We start from the raw sequence: 16,346 nt of genomic DNA, 5'->3' as shown, positions 1-16,346 counted from the left end.
TGGCAAGAAGGACTTTACAGATGTAACTAAGGCAAAGGACCTTGAAATGGGGAGATTATCCTGGATTGTGTGGGTGAGCCAGTCTGGTCATATGAGTCCTTATAAGTGAGAGAGGAGGCAGAAGAGTGAGTCAGAGATACAACAATGTAAGAAGAGGCAGGAGGGAGTCAAAGCGTGAGAGGGTTTTGATCTATCATTTCTGGTTTTGAAGATAGGGGAAGGGAGGTGGAGCCAAGAAATGCAAAGAGCCCCTAGAAGCTGGGAATGGCCCTCAGCTGACAGCTAGCAAGGAAATGGGATCTCGGTCCCATAGCTACAAGGAACTTTATTCTGCTAACAACCTGAATGAACAAGGAAATGGGTTCTCCTCTTGAGCGCCCATAAAGGAGCACGGCGCTGCCAACACCTTGCTTTTAGCCTGGTGAGATTTGTGTCAGAATTCTGATCTACAGAACTTTAAGATAATAAATTTGTGTAGCTTAAGCTGCCAAGTTTGATGTAACTTGGTACAGCAGCAATAGAAAACTAATACAATGCATTGGTGACAGACCCCCTCTCTGCTTCAGAATATTCTGGTGCATAGCAACTGATGTCATAGAAAAGATTCTAGAAGAGCAGGTCATGGAGAAGCACTTGTGGTTTAGAAGCTCTTGGGTGAAGGTAAGCAGGTTATCGAGGAAGTGGAATCTGCAGAGTCCAGGGAACTGAGTGCAGGTAGAGCAACTTTCCTGCAAAAGGTCAAAGCTGCTGCAGTGGCTGCCCCTCCCCCAAGGAGGCCCCAAGGCCTGCAGAGGGCCTGGTGAACTGGTAAGCTGGTATAGGATGTGCAGGACTGGGAAAGATACGATGATATCCAGGTGCAGGAGACACTCAGCAAATCCATTTCTTGCTTATATGATCACCATTCTGTTGGGAAGAGTTGGCTTTTTCCCATTCATTCATTCATTCATTCATTCAACAGAGACTCACAGAGTGCCTACTATATACCAGGCTCTTGTTCTAAGTTCTGGGGATAAAACAGAGAAAAAAACAGACCAGGTTTCTGCATTCCTGGTGTTTACACTCTGGTATGAGAGATAGACAAATAAATGAACAAGGTAATTTCTGAAATTGACTTATTTTATGAAGAAACTAGAAATGATTTTCTGGGCTGGAGCAGTGATCAGAGAGTCCTATTAGAGATGCTGAGCTTATTTTTGAGCTGAGACCATGACCAGAAAGAGCAAGCTCTGTGGTGGTCGGGGGAGTCATGTTCCAGGCAGAAGAAAGAGCAGGTGCAAAGAACCTGTGGTGGGAATGAGATTGGCATGTTCAAGGAAAAGAAATGTGCAAGGTGAGTGTGGTGGTGTGAATGTGAACAAGGGGGAGAGGCATGAAATCAAACTAGAGAGGTGCTCAGAGGCTAGAGCAGGAAGGCTCTTGTCAGCTAGGTTGAGGAGTTGGGGTCTTATTTAAAGTGCCAGGGGAATCTGCTGGAGATGGGTGATGTGACTGGATATATGTTTTTAAAGAGGATTTTCTAGTTACTTTATAGATAATAGGGATGGGGGACAGGAGAGGATTGTGGAGTATCAGAGTATATCTAGGAACCTCTACAGAAGTCAGAAATGATGGTGATCTGGACTGGGATGATGGCAGAGGAGATGGCGAGAGGTGGATTGGCTTTGGAAGAACAGGGGACAGGGCTCCCAGTGATTTCGCTGCAGGGGAAGAGGGAAGGAGGGAGGACTCAGCATGCCTCTTATGAGTATGTCTGGGAGACAGATATCATCTGAAAATATCGTTTGCTCCGCTGGAAAATGTAAACATGGACTTCTCTTCCAGTATGCATTGGAATTCAGTTATTAAGCTAAGGGCAAGGATGTGTGACCATAGCTCAAAAGACAAGTATCTGCTGGGGATTGAATACTTTGCATATTTAACTCATTTACTTTTCAAATCAACACAATTAGGTGAGTATTATTTTACTCATCATTTAGATGAGGAAACCAAGGCACAGAGAGGCTGAGTAACTGTCTTAGATCACTCCTGGGATTCCTAAAATCCCAGCTATTATGGGGCAAAGTCAGAATTTGGACCCAGGCAATCTGACTCCCAAGTCTGAGTACTTAAATGCTAGGCTAGGCCCTCCTTGACAGTGTATTTGGTATAACGGTGATGTCTGTAAGTAATCATGTGACTTAAAAGTTTAGACAAATGTTTAAAAATGAAATTCTTCTAATTCAGGAATATACTTATTCATTTCTAAATTTTCCCAAGCTAGACATTTAGGTCATTGGTTCTCACCAGGGGACAATTTTGTCTGCCAGCAGATGTTCGGCAATGTATGGAGACATTTTTGTCTGTCACAACTGCGGGGGGGAGAAGCTACTGGCATCTAGAGGCCAGGTGTATTCCTAAATAAACTCCAGTGCACAGAAAAGCCCCCAGGACAAAGAATTTTCCAGCCTCAGTGCCAAGGTCAAGAGCCCCTCGTGCAGGTGAATGTAGGCTGGCGGACACGCATGCACCTGTGAATGATGACAAAGAAGAGGGTGCAATTAGTTGTCCAATTGATACATATTTTTGTAGTGTTGGGGGCTGTAGGGCATGCCAGGAAGAAGACATGCTATAATTTCCAATTGCACATTCTCGTCTGAGAGATAAGACATGGCATAGAACAGGACAATCACCTGGTAGGTGTTCTGGAAGTGATTCTGAGTGCAGTAGGGGCTCAGAGAGGGAACGTTAATGCAGGATTGCATCAGGTTTCAAGGAGGTGGTACCTGGAGTGGACACCTGAAGATGGAGCAGCGTTTGGGTGGAGAAAGGCATGGTAGGGTACTGCGGATTGGGAAGAGCCATGTGTGGAGATACTAAGGTAAGAATTAGAAGGAGCATGGGCAGTGGAGTGTGGGGTAGGGAGGTGCGGGGAGGAACAGAGAAGGAGCAATGTGGGAATTCAGAGTTGACTGAATTGATTCCTCCTGATGGAGGGAGGACAGGGTAAGGCCAGATTATAGAGGGCTCAGAAAGCCAAGTGTGGGTTTGCTATCAGGAATAGGGAACTAACAGCTTTCCTAAAGTGACATTGTATGCATGCTTTGGGGACATTGAAAACACTACCTGGAGGAGTTGGTCTGGAAGAGTGGAGGCCAAGAGTCTGGACTCAGCTTGCAGTGATGAAGGGGGTTTAGGTAAAGGTGATGAAGGGGGTTTAGGGGATAGAGATGAGGGGTTTTAGAGGATGATGAGGAGGAGGGTTTAGGGGATGGAAATGAGGGAGGTCAGGGGATGATGATGAGAAGGGATTAGGGGATGACAATGAAGTGGTTTTATTGGAGTGGTGATGAACAGAGTTTAGGTGGTGACAACAGAAATGGAGAAAGAGAAACTCAGGAGTCAATTCTCTGAGCACCCCCCCATATGCCCCCCCTTCACAGATGAGAAAGCAGAGGTACCCAGAGGCTAAGGCCTTGTCTGCTGTTGCCAGTGATGACCCCCTACTACGTGGCAGGTCTGGGCTGGACTGGCATTTGTCTCCTTGTGTGGACGGCCAGAGAAAACCTCAGCGGAGTTTGATTTGTAGACAATCTGGAGATAAGATTGTGGCCAGGGTGAGAGCACAGCTCTGAATATATTCTAGGGTAAAAGGCAATGGTGGAAAGAATTCAACATGGGAGTAGTGCTTGTGCTTGAGTGGTGGGACCACAGTGAAATTTTCCCTTCTCTGTTTCCCAACACGTACCTAATGGACAAGTTGTACTTTCACAATAAAAGGGAAGAGAGGATTTGAGCTTCTGTATCTAACGTGAAAGAGCAATGAGTGAGAAGAAAATCAAGCAGAAGCCACTGGGTTTTGCTGGAGGGAAAGAGTGTGTGTGGGGTGGGTTGACCTTCATGAGAGCAGTTTCCTTAGTAAATGGGGGGTCCAGAAGAGGAGGAGAGGCAGGGTTTCAGGTGTCCTGGGTTTGCAGTGACATGAAGCTGAGGATTAGGGTGGGAAGAAGTATCACGGGTAAGCCAGGCAGAACTCCCCTTTTTCTGAACACACTGATTGCACACCCCCACCCCACAGTGCCCTTCTTTTCCTTCAGAGAAACCAGTGTCCCTGGGATCCTGGCAGGATTTCTCTGTGACTCTGCCGGCTCCCCTGGCCATTGTTGCCCTGAGTGACCAGGAGCCTGAGAAGATGAAGGCATCCATGGTTCTCTCCCTCATTGGCTGCCTAGTGGTTCCAAGTGGTGCTGCTGTCATGGGGCACTGTAAGGTGGCTAAGAAGTGCTATGAAGGAGGCCTGGATTATGTTGAGGGCTACAGCCCTTGGAAACTGTGGGTAGGCCCCTCTTAGCCCCCCCTCCTCTCCCCTCCTTTTCCTCTGGCCCCTGCCCCGGCAATTCCTGACTCCACCATCCTCCAAGCCACCCACCTCCTGTTCCTTCTTAGGGGTTGCCTGGCTTATTTTGAGAGCAAGTTCAACCCCACGGCCGTCTATGAGAACTTGCCTGGTGGCTACACTGGCTACGGCCTCTTTCAGATCCGCAGCTATGACTGGTGCGACAAGGGCAAGATCCGCAGCCACACGCCCTGCTCCGGGAGGCCCCGCCCCCTCCATCCCACACTGGGGCACAGGGGGCTGCAGCGCAGAGCGCAGAGGCCAGACTTCCCGGGGGCCAGAGTTTCCATGTTTGGAGCAGGGAGGCGGAGGGCCTGGCAGGTGCGGGGCCAGGGAGGCTGAGTGCTTTGCACCAGAGTGTGCAGGCTGTGGGTGGCGGCCAGGGACAGAGTCATGGAGACCTCCATCCAGATGGGCAGGATGAGAGGAGGCAAGGGGAAGGCTGTCAGCATCAGAGCCCACCTGAGCCTGAAGGGTTAGAGCAGAGGGCTCTGTCTGCATTGGCCTCAGCTCACCCGCGCTCGGCCACACACTCTTCTTCAAGGGGAACAGTGACCACTTGGACAGGCACAAGGGGTCACTGGGAGGAGACAGGAGCAGGCCATTCCTAGGGGAGCTTTCCCTGCTGCTCTCAGGGGTCCCCAGTACCCGTGGTCAAGAGGATGCACTGACCCAGGGTTCCCTCATCCTAGCATTCACTGAGCACCCACGGTGTGTCAGCCTCCTGGAGCTGACATTCTAGTGCTTGCTAAGCGCAGGGTGCTCCTCTAAGCTCTTCATTGGTCTGAATTCATCTAGTCTTCACAGAGACCCCCATGACATGGGCACTGTTATTATCGCATTCTATGAATGGGGAAACTGAGGCCCAGAGAGGGTAAGTACATGCCCAGAGCCACACCATTGTAGGTGGTGGTGTTGAGAGGCAAACCCACGCAGTGTAACTCCTGAGTCAGGAGGGTCTGAGGGCCCAGCACTCTCAGGGTCTCCCTGATGAGCAAAGCTCCCTCCCCCAGGATGAGTGAGGAACATTCCAGAACCTGTGGCTTCTGAGCTGCTTCTTTAGGAGACAGAGTGGAGAGGTCATAGTAAAGCTTGTAACCTTCTTACATGGTCCAGGAGAAAGCCGCTCAGTGTTGGGCTCCATGCTCAGTCTGGGGAATCCAGAGAGGAGTAAGATGGTTTCCAGATTCAAGGAGAAGCAAAATTGCAAAGTAGGAGGGAAAGGTGCAGAAGACACACAGGAACCCAGTGGGAATCCCAGCTGTTCCCATTACGAGTGAGCTACATGACCTTGTGTAGGTCCCTTCCCAAAGCATACTTGTTTTCTCATACTTCTTTCCTTCTTTCTCATACTTCTTTCCTCATCTGTGAAGGGGGGATGACATTAGCTACCTCTTAAGGTTGCTGTGAGCATTAAATGGGATAATGTACATAAAACATTGTGCAGGGCCCATAGGAACCACATGATAAAAGTCTAGCAGAAAAATTGGACAGCCACATGCAGAAGAATGAAACTGGACCATTTCCTTACACCACACACAAAAATAGACTCCAAATGGTTGAAAGACCTAAACGTGAGACAGGAGTCCATCCAAATCCTAAAGGAGAACACAGGTAGCAACCTCTTCGACCTCAGCCGCAGCAACTTCTTCCTAGAAACATCACCAAAGGCATGGGAAGCCAGGGCAAAAATGAACTATTGGGATTTCATCAAGATAAAAAGCTTTTGCACAGCAAAAGAAACAGTCCACAAAACCAAAAGACAACCAACAGAATGGGAGAAAATATTTGCAAACGACATATCAGATAAAGGGCTAGTATCCAAAATCTATAAAGAACTTATCAAACTCAACACCCACAGAACAAATAATCCAATCAAGAAATGGGCAGAAGACATGAACAGACATTTCTCCAAAGAAGACATCCAAATGGCCAACAGGCACATGAAAAAGTGCTCAACATCGCTCGGCATCAGGGAAATCCAAATCAAAACCTCAATGAGATACCACCTCACACCAGTCAGAATGGCTAAAATTAACAAGTCAGGAAACGACAGATGTTGGCGGGGATGTGGAGAAAGGGGAACCCTCCTACACTGTTGGTGGGAATGCAAGCTGGTGCAGCCACTCTGGAAAACAGTATGGAGGTTCCTCAAACAGTTGAAATTAGAGCTACCATTCAATCCAGCAATTGCACTACTGGGTATTTACCCCAAAGATACAAATGTAGGGACCCGAAGGGGTACGTGCACCCCAATGTTTATAGCAGCAATGTCCACAATAGCCAAACTGTGGAAAGAGCCAAGATGTCCATCGACAGATGAATGGATAAAGAAGATGTGGTATATACACACAATGGAATATTATGCAGCCATCAAAAGGAATGAGATCTTGCCATTTGCAATGACGTGGATGGAACTGGAGGGTGTTATGCTTAGTGAAATAAGTCAATCAGAGAAAGACATGTATCATACGACCTCACTGATATGAGGAATTCTTAATCTCAGGAACAAACTGAGGGTTGCTGGACTGGTCGGGGGTGGGAGGGATGGGGTGGCTGGGTGATAGACATTGGGGAGTGTATGTGCTACGGTGAGTGCTGTGAATTGTGTAAGACTGTTGAATCACAGATCTGTACTTCTGAAACAAATAACGCAACATATTTTAAGAAAAAAGAAAAAGAAGAAGATAGCAGGAGAGGAAGAATGAAGGGGAGTAAGTCAGAGGGGGAGACAAACCATGAGAGATGATGGACTCTGAAAAACAAACTGAGGTTTCTAGAGGAGAGGAGGGTAGGGGGATGGGTTAGCCTGGTGATGGGTATTAAAGAGGGCACATTCTGCATGGAGCACTGGGTGTTATGAACAAACAATGAATCATGGAACACTACACCAAAACAAATGATGTAATATATGGTGATTAACATAACAATAAAAAATTTAAAAAAAAGTCTAGCAGAGACCAAACATTAAGAACATAATTTAATTACTGTGATAGAACATTCAGTGTTGCCCTGAGCTTCCTGTTAGCCAAGGCAAAAAGAGAAACCCAGTAGGCCCATAATTTATATATCATAAGAAGATAGATTGATTGATGGACTGCCAGAATCTGAGAGAAGAAACAAATAATTATTGGTAATGGAGGTGATACCAAGTGCTGTGATGAAAATAGGGTGGATTAGATATCCTAAAAAACCCTCCCACTAGATAAAATGTAAAAAAAAAATAAATAAATCTGGGGCGCCTGGCTAGCTCAGTCAGTAGAGCGTGTGTCACAACTCGGGTTGTGAGTTGACGCCCATGTTGGGCACAGAGCCTACTTAAAAAAGAAAAATAAATCCTCCATAATACCTGGTTGAGCTGGCAAGAAAGTAAAATCCCTAAAGACTAAAATGAGAAGCAAGACTCCAGAGAGCTTGAAGCTGATGAGGACCCAGGGGACATCAGGCACAGGTTTGAGGACATTGTGTAGACAGGGCCTGAGCGAGATAAGGAGGTAGATTGGAGAACTCCACCGAAACCCAAGATCCCAGAGAACTGCATTGTCAGCTGAAGGATAAGCTAGAAAATCCTGAAAGCAAAGACATTCTAAATAGAGGGGAAAACAGTCTCCTTGGGAATTTGTCACCACAAGCCAGTAGGACTCACAAGGAAGCACGGCGCCATCAAGAGGTACTAACTAGGCCCTGTGCTAAGTCCTGGGGACAGTTCAAAGGAATTGTATACTGTCCTTGTCCAGCAGGGTGAGGGACAGAGAGAGCACAGGCTTTGAGGCCACACAGAATCTTGGCTTGACATCTTACTAGTTATGTGATCTGAGCCTTAGTTTTCTTATCTGTAAAGTGGAGGTAATAATAGTACTTACCTCACAAGGCTTTTGTGAGTGTTTAGTATACTACAGTGTATATAAAGTGCTGAGCCTGGTGTTGGGTATACTGCCTGGTGTGTGATGAATACAAGTTCATTCAAAGAACTTACAATGTAGCTGGGATTAGGATGTGCATGTGTGCATGTGAGCATATATGCACGTGTGTATCTATGTATGTGCATATGTATGTTTGTATATATGTATTTGAGTAGAGCTGAATTGAAGTGACATTTTATTCAGAAGAGGGGAGAGGGTGCAGTGAGCTAGATGGTCAGTGACAGAGTTTTAAGGACTGTCTTGCTTAGATGAGCAGATCCATGTTGGGAGATGAGCATGAACAAAGTCCAAGAAGAGGAACTGCATATAATTCCCAAGCTGTGGGTATCAGTAGTGGAGCACCCACCTTAAGGGCGGGTGCAAGCTTTGTCTCCTGCCCCTTGGTAGGTCTCTAATGGTGGGGTTGCAGAAGAAGGCAATGGAAGGTGAGGTTGTAGAAATGGAAAGGCATGTTGGGGAAAGGACGGACTAAGCCAAAGATTTGGGGTTCTGTTTTACAGGCAACAAGGGGGCACTGAAGTAATGTTTAAAGGAAAAGCAATCAGACTGGATTAGGAAAAGGGAGAGACTGAAGTGTAGTCAAGAAGGAAGGTATTGCAGTAACCCAGGTGGGAGGTCTCAGCTTCCACATTCAAAGGAGAGAATGGAATGTTGGTCCCTCAGAGGCACCTCTGGGCCATCTTCAATGCTGCGTCTTCTTCCTGGAACATGTTTCCTTCTGTGATCCCTCCACCCTTTTCCTTACCAACTCTTCTAGATGTCATGTGGCCCAAAAACCTTTCCCTGACCTTTCGAGTCTGAATTGGGTGCCCCCACTCACCACTCCCACATCGAACAGCATTTCCCCATCATTTCAGGTATCCTTTGTATTATAATTGTCTACGATTTTATCTCCCCCTTTCAGACTACAGGCTCCAGGAGGACAGGGACAGATTTACTGGGCTCACCACTCTACCTCCACTGCTTTTTATATTGCTTAGCACAGAATATTTGCTATACATATTTTCAATGAAAATATTATTATAAGAATTAAAAGAAAAAAATCGATAGATTTAGTAAAAGATGACCACAAGCTACTATCTCCCAGGGTTGTCTGAAAAAAAATCTAGGGAATCCTTGGAATCACATGGAAGCCTCTCTAATGTGGGCACCCTGTACTTTCCCTAATGTCACTCTGACTTAGCTGCTAAGTTGTGGAGTGTATTGTTCCACTTTATTTTCTCCACAGCTTTACTGAATCCAAATTTGAAGAAGACAATTGAATGTGCCAAGAGAATTGTAAAAGGAAGAGAGGGTATGGGAGCATGGTAAGTGGTACGTTTTTTGAAGTCTATGTTAATGACCTTCACCCATTACCCTTAATCCTAATCTTGGCCTAATCTCAGTCTCTGCACATCTATAGTCTCAAACTAGTGGGATCTTACCAAGCTAGGCAGTAGAACACCACTGGGTTCTACAACCCCAGGTCTCAGAAGGAAGGATGTAATTATCAGACAAATTGCCTTAAGTTGAATATACTTTTTCCTTCTCAAGTATTGTTTAGGGTTATTCAGGAGGCTAGGGTGAGCATCCTTGAAGTAAATCTCTCTATATATTTCTGATTATTTCTTTCATCTAAATACTTAGGTTCTTAATGCATGTTGTGAAATGACTCTCTAACAAGTTTGTACTAACTTATATTAAGAGTTTAATAAAATGCCTATTTACTGCACTCTCAATAATTATAAATCTTTGCCATTTGAAAGGTATCTAACAATTTTATCTTCTTTTGCATTTTGTGATATTCCATTAGGGCATTTTCCCATTATGTTTGTTATATATTTATATTATTTTGTGATTTTTTTCCCCCTGCCCTTGTCCTTTGCTTATTTTTAAAATTCAGATGATCATATTCATTTGAAAGAACACCTTATATATTAGGTGTTAGATGTATTAACAGACTGTTACATATTTGTATTTTTTTCATTTCACTGAAGTTCATGTAAGTTGAAATAACAAACATACAACTAGATTATCCATCTTATTTACATATTCTTGGTCACTTATTTGGCACTATATTGAGGCATCTTCTTGATTGTTTTTTTTTAAGATTTTATTTGTTTATCTGACAGAGATTGAGAGAGAGAGAGAGCACAAGTAGGGGGAGCAGCAGAGGGAGAGAGAGAAGCAGGCTCTCTGCTGAGCAGGGAGCCCAATGCGGGGCTCGATCTCAGTACCCTGGGATCATGACCTGAGCTGAAGGCAGACGCTTAACCGACTGAGCCACCCAGGTACCCCGATAGTTACATATTTGTTACCAAAAATAACTGCAACTCTGATTTCTTCTTTAAGCAGATATTTACTTCAGAAAGCCATCTAAAACTTACAAGTGTTTGGGCTTGTTTTGACTTCTTTCACTCAATATTTGTTCTTATTGTTGTGTATAGTCCTAATTTGTTTGTTCCCATTGCTGCATAGTATTCCATTATATGGATATATCAGTTTATAGATCCATTATTCTGTTGGTGAGCATTTGGGTAGTTTTCACTTTTTTAAGGCTACCATGAACATTCTGTACTTTTCTTTTAGTGAATATATAAATGGACTCACATTGATTATACCACAGAATAAAATCACTGGTCATAGGATATGCATATTTTCAGATTTGGTGTATTTTACCAAACCATTTTTTAAAGAGATTCAATTTACACTTCCATCAGCAGTTGTAGGATTCAGTGGCTCCAAATTATTGTCAGTGCTTGGTATTTTCTAGTTTATTCTTGTGACTGTGTAGTGGTATTGCATTGGGTTTTATTTTGTATTTCCCTGGCAACTAATGAGATTGAGCACTTTTTCAAATGTTTATTGGCCATTTAGATATCCTTTCATGTGAAGTGCCTTTTCAAATCTTTAGTCAGTTTTTCTATTGTATTTATCTTTGTCTCATTAATTCATCAGGAATTATTTATATAGTCTGGGTAAAAGTTTTTGGTTGGATACAAGTATTACAAACATCTTCTTTCATTCTGTGGGTTACTTTTTCACCTTCTTAATGGTGTCTTGATAAAATGAAATTCTTAGTCTTAACACAGTCTAATTTATTATTACTTTCCCTTTATGGTTATTTTTAGTTATTTTAGAGAAGTACTTGCCTATTCCTAGGTCATGAGGGTATTCTTCTTAACTTTTTTTTTTCTAAAAGCTTTATTTAATCTTTCACATTTGGCTCTTCAATACCTTTTTCTTTCTTTTTCTTGCTTTATTGCATTGGCTAGGATCGCCAGTAAATGTTGAATAGAAGTGATGATAGTGGCATCCTTGTCTCATTCCCAATCTCACAGGTAAGAAGTTCAATATTTTATCATTAAGTGTTGTATTTTCTTTAAACTTTCTGAGATACTCTTAATCAGATTGAGCGTTCTTTTCCATTTCTAGTTTGTTAAAGGTTTTTTTAATCATGAATGGCTATTGAATTTTGGTTATTACACATTTAGTATCTTTGCAATTCTGTGTTAGCCTATCCATCTTTTTTTTTTTTTAATTCAAATTGTTGCCTTTTTAATCTCTCTTCTCTTCCATGGTTTTCTCCAGAGGTTATGCCTGGTTACATCTTATTGACAATGTCAGTTTTATAAAATTTACTTCTGGATTCTGTAGCATGTTATTCTCCCAGGAATGTTCCTCTGAATTTAATGATGATGCCCCTTTTCCTCTACTAATATTTTCCCATAAATACCATGTTAGTTTTATTTTTCCTTGAATAAGGACAGATTTACCCATATTTAGCATTTGCCAAATAGACAAGTTATGTGACTTTTTCTTGTTTCAGCTCACTGTTACTTTGGTAATGGTCAGACTCCCTTCAAATCTCCTGACCGAATTTCCACTTTGGAGATTTTCCTGATATGTGTATCTAGTTCTCTCTCATAGGCTGAGCCAGTGGAGTACATGAAAACCCTTCATTCCCAGCATGCACTTCTACCACCTCCACTGATACCGTTTATCATGGTGGGCCTCTGCTATCCAGTAGACACTGTCTCACCACCAATTTCCACCTTCTTTTGCCTTTTCCACACCCTCTTATCCCACATTTCATAATTGACTCCTTGGTTGTTGCAGGATATTGTAGTCACCAGTTAGATCTAGAAACAAGGTCATATTTCCCCAGTTTCAGATTGTATATCTTAATATTTTTGCTATTAGGGTTGATCCTGTAATCAATGTGTCCTCCCACAAAAGTTGTTAACAAATCATTAATGTATTTTAAATAGAGGGTATCTTACAATAGAGGAAATCCTTTAATGATAGCTATAATTTCTTTACTTCTTTGGTATGTAAGCTTTGTATGTTTACATAAACGTCATCATTTAATCCTCACAAATCCTTATGCCATGAGTATACAATGAGGAAGTGGAGGCATAGAGAGGTGTACAACAAGTTATCCATGGCCACAGTGTTGAAATCAATTCTAGATCTGTGCTCTTCTGGGCCTCAGCTTTCACAAGTCACTCGAAGAGATGAGGATGGTTGGCCTGGGAAATCTGGGCTCTGGTTGTGTGGAAGGCAACAAAAGGACCCTGTACAGTTCTTCTGTGGCGACAAATGCAGGGCTTCCAAACAGTCAGTGAGTGCAGGAGGGGCAGAACTGCAGGGAATTCATTTTGCCAGTGGGAGTCTTGAGTGGTGTTTCTTACAGTGACCCCTGGGTCCTGTAGGCAGTGGAGAGCTCATTCAGAAACTGGCAACAAGAAGTGTGTCAATCTCAGAGGTCAGCTTTTTGTTGTTGCTTTTTTGTCTTTCTCTGTGCCTTTTGGTGCTAAGTTCAGTCAAAGATATTTGTCTGTTTTTCTTGCCTCTATATCTCCAGCATCTTGCTCTGTGCCTGGCATATAGTAGGTACTCCCTAAATGTTTGCTGCAAGGTCAAACCTGCATTTGGGCTGTTACCTAGAAGCCATTACAATTTTTTAAAATTTATTATTTATTATTTCTCAAAATAAAAATAATACATATGTGTTTAAAAATGAAAATCAAAAAATAAACTTCTTGTTCTTGTCAGCAGCCTCCTGAAGGTCACCACTATTAATATGTCTTGTAAATCAGAGAAGAATATGTATATTGAGAATGAGAAAAATATTTTAAAATACATGTGAGGGGTGCCTGGTTGGCTCATTTGGTTAAGTGTCTGCCCTTGGCTCAGGTCATGGTCTCGGGGTCTTGGGATCAAGCCCCAGATCAGGCTCTCTGCTCAGCGGGGAGTCTGCTTGTCCCTCTCCCTCTGCTCCACCCCCTGCTTGTGCGCTCTCTCTCTCTCAAATAAATAAATAAAATCTTTAAAATAAAATAAAATACATATGAAATCCCAACATACACACTGACCTGAACCTAACTTTTTTCACTCATTAATAGAGCTTGCAAATCTTGGCATATCATACCTAGAGGTCTCTGCCCTCTGGATGCTGCAGGTAATTATCTGCCAGTCCCCTACTGATGAACATTTAGATTGTTTCCATTTGCTGGACTATTGGGTGCGTTTAAATGTTAGTAGAGAAATTGCTAAACTGGCATTCAGAGAGGGGGCACCTCCAGATACCCTGCGTGACTGGGCCTGTGTTCTAGACTGTTTATATAGAGCAATCAAATTTGTGCAGTTTTTGGAAATTGAGACTTATACAATGATGCCATTCTATTTTGCTTTGTATTTTTTTTTAACATTTCATTTAGTTGTTTGAGAGAGAGAGAGCGAAAGCGCATGATTGTGGGGGGAGAGGCAGAGGGAGAAAGAGAAGCAGGCTCCCCACTGAGCAGGGAGCCCCATGCAGGGCTTGATCCCAGGACCCCGGGATCATGACCTAAGCCGAAGGCAGACGCTTAACGACTGAGCCATCCAGGCGCCCCTGCTTTGCATTTTTAAACTACAAAGAAGTTGAGCATCTTTTCATGTGTTTGTTGGCCATTTTTCTCTGAACTGATTATTTATATTCTTAGCCCATTTTCTATTGAGATGACAATGTTTTCTTTTGTTTTTATTGATTTTAGATGTGTCCTTTATAAATTAGGGTTATTAGAACTTTGTCCGTGATATCTATGTGAACTACTTTTTTTCAGGTTTGCTATTTGTATTTTGGCTTTGTTTATAGTATTTTCATCATGTAGGAGTTTTACATTTTCACAGAATCAGATCCCTCGATATTTTGTTTCATGGCTCCTGAATTTATATGAAACTACATTCCAAGTTTGTAAAGAAATGAAGCCATGTTTTCTTCCGTATTAGAACAGTGCTCGGCACAAAATAAGCCCTATATTAAGTTTTTATTAATAAATTAGAAAATAGAATTTTCACAGTTTTATGTTTTTATACTTAAATTGTTGGCCTTCTTGGAGTTTATTTTAGTACAAAAGTGAGGCAGGGATCCAGCTTTATATTTTTCAAATGGTTAATCAGTGTTCTTATACCACTTATTCATTAATCCATTTTCCTCACTCATTTAGTAGATTCATTTTAAAGTGGGAGTCCCCTTACTAATGTATCTTCCCAGGGTTTAAAATATCTTTCATACAGTCTCTACCCTTCAATTAATTGGAAGCATGGCTGGCTCTCTAGGGTGAGCACTAACGAGCTAAAATCATCTTTATTGTACAGCACTAAGTAGAGATATGCTGGACCAGGCTGATTAAAGCCTTTTCACTTGCTCAGGACTCCCAGCAAAGTGAACTCTTATTAAACTAATAAGCACCCACGTCTTTTCAAACCTCAGACCAAACAGCTCTGCAGAGTTGAGGCAGACAGGAAGGGAAAAGACCAAGAGCCTGCATGCCCACAGGATTCCCTTCTGCAGTGTCTGCTCCAGGCTGTGGAGAGCCCTGCAATTCTGAAAATATGTATGTGTGTGTTTTCCCTGCTGCTTTATAGCTGTGAGGGGCACGAGAAGAAAAGGTTGGAGAAACTCAGTCTGGCTGGCCTAGGCAGGGTTGAAGAGCTAGGGGTGGAGCATGTGCATGGGAAAGTGATAGAGGCCCTCGTTCAAGGTCAAGGATTCCTATTTCAGACAAGGGTCTGCCAAGGACTCACCATCTCAGCCTGAGCAAGTCACGGAATTTCTCTGATGCTCACTTCAGAGAAGTTAAGAGTACTTCTCTTGCTGGGCTGGGGGACAGCCTCCCAGTTCATGGTGTGGGATTTATGGAAAGAAGTGGGGAGAGGTGGGAACAGGAGAATTTGGGGGCTCCAGAATTCATGCTAGGATGTGCCGGAGTTAGCAAGAGGGTCATACTCGCGATGCACCAAATCCTTCAGAAACATGCCTGCAGCCATCGGGATGGTGAGTTCAAATGCCTCAAGAGCCAGGCTGGGGTATAAATGGGCCGGATGGTGGGGGTCGGGGGAGAGGTTATGGAACCCTGCCCATCCTGAGCTCAGACACTGGGGAGCCCCCTCTTGTTCACTCTCCCTGCTTTCCTCTCTGCAGACCCTCCTGGTCCCTGAACTGCCGGTTCGTGGACAATCTGGCACGGTGGTTGGTTGGATGCAGGCTCTAGCTGCAGGGGCAGCCCTCACAACACTCTCCAGTGGCACCTTCCACATGAGGATGCTTTCCTGTTTGCTGCCTTCACTCGACCCGGTTGATTATCTCATTGCTTGACAGCTCCAGATGGAAAAGGACAAAAATTTGCTTCAAACGTGGGTGCAGAACGCAGAATAAACCAGCTACTTACCAACCTGGACCCCGGGTCTCCACTTGTCTTATTATGCTATGATCATTACTAGCATAACCATGGAGGATCTGAAGGAAGGAAACTATCTGGAAAATAATATGTGTCCATGATTGTCAATATCAAGCAGGGAAGGGAAGAAAAGATACAGTGGAAGAAAAGAGGGGTCAAAGGCAAGCAGGGCCACCAGTCCCAGGCTGTGTCCCTGCTGGGACACGCAGGTGGAAGTAAGACCACAAAATCCTCCTTGTACTTCTATGGAGAGAGTCACGTGACAGTTGCTCTTTTCTTTGTTTTTAATAAAAAGTTAAGTTTTAAAAAATTACCTATAGCACGTACTTGCATTAGAGAAACTGA

The 16,346-nt window shown here is 43.5% G+C and overlaps 1 protein-coding gene across 6 annotated transcripts; it reads left to right on the top strand.

Annotated features, from left to right (window-relative positions):
- Positions 1-622: 622 nt before the first annotated feature.
- On the top strand, positions 623-16,001 carry LYZL4 (lysozyme like 4). 6 transcript variants are annotated; one of them, XR_003518466.1, is made up of 4 exons: positions 623-660; positions 9,527-9,605; positions 11,553-11,618; positions 15,746-16,001. XR_003518466.1 is itself a non-coding variant. In XM_027586442.2 (4 exons), coding segments are annotated over exons 1-4 (369 nt in total). In that variant the 3' UTR covers positions 15,747-16,001. The 6 variants fall into 6 exon arrangements, 1 of the variants encoding a protein (XP_027442243.1); XR_003518465.2 differs by lacking the exon at positions 623-660 and adding an exon at positions 668-807; XR_003518467.2 differs by lacking the exon at positions 623-660 and adding an exon at positions 668-807 and having other exon boundaries at positions 9,527-9,612.
- Positions 16,002-16,346: the final 345 nt, after the last annotated feature.

The sequence above is a fragment of the Zalophus californianus genome, chromosome 1, assembly GCF_009762305.2.
Source record: "Zalophus californianus isolate mZalCal1 chromosome 1, mZalCal1.pri.v2, whole genome shotgun sequence".
NCBI classification, from domain to species: Eukaryota; Metazoa; Chordata; class Mammalia; order Carnivora; family Otariidae; genus Zalophus; species Zalophus californianus.
The sequence above is the reverse complement of the archived record's forward strand: the minus strand, read 5'-3'. Positions and strand labels throughout refer to the sequence as shown.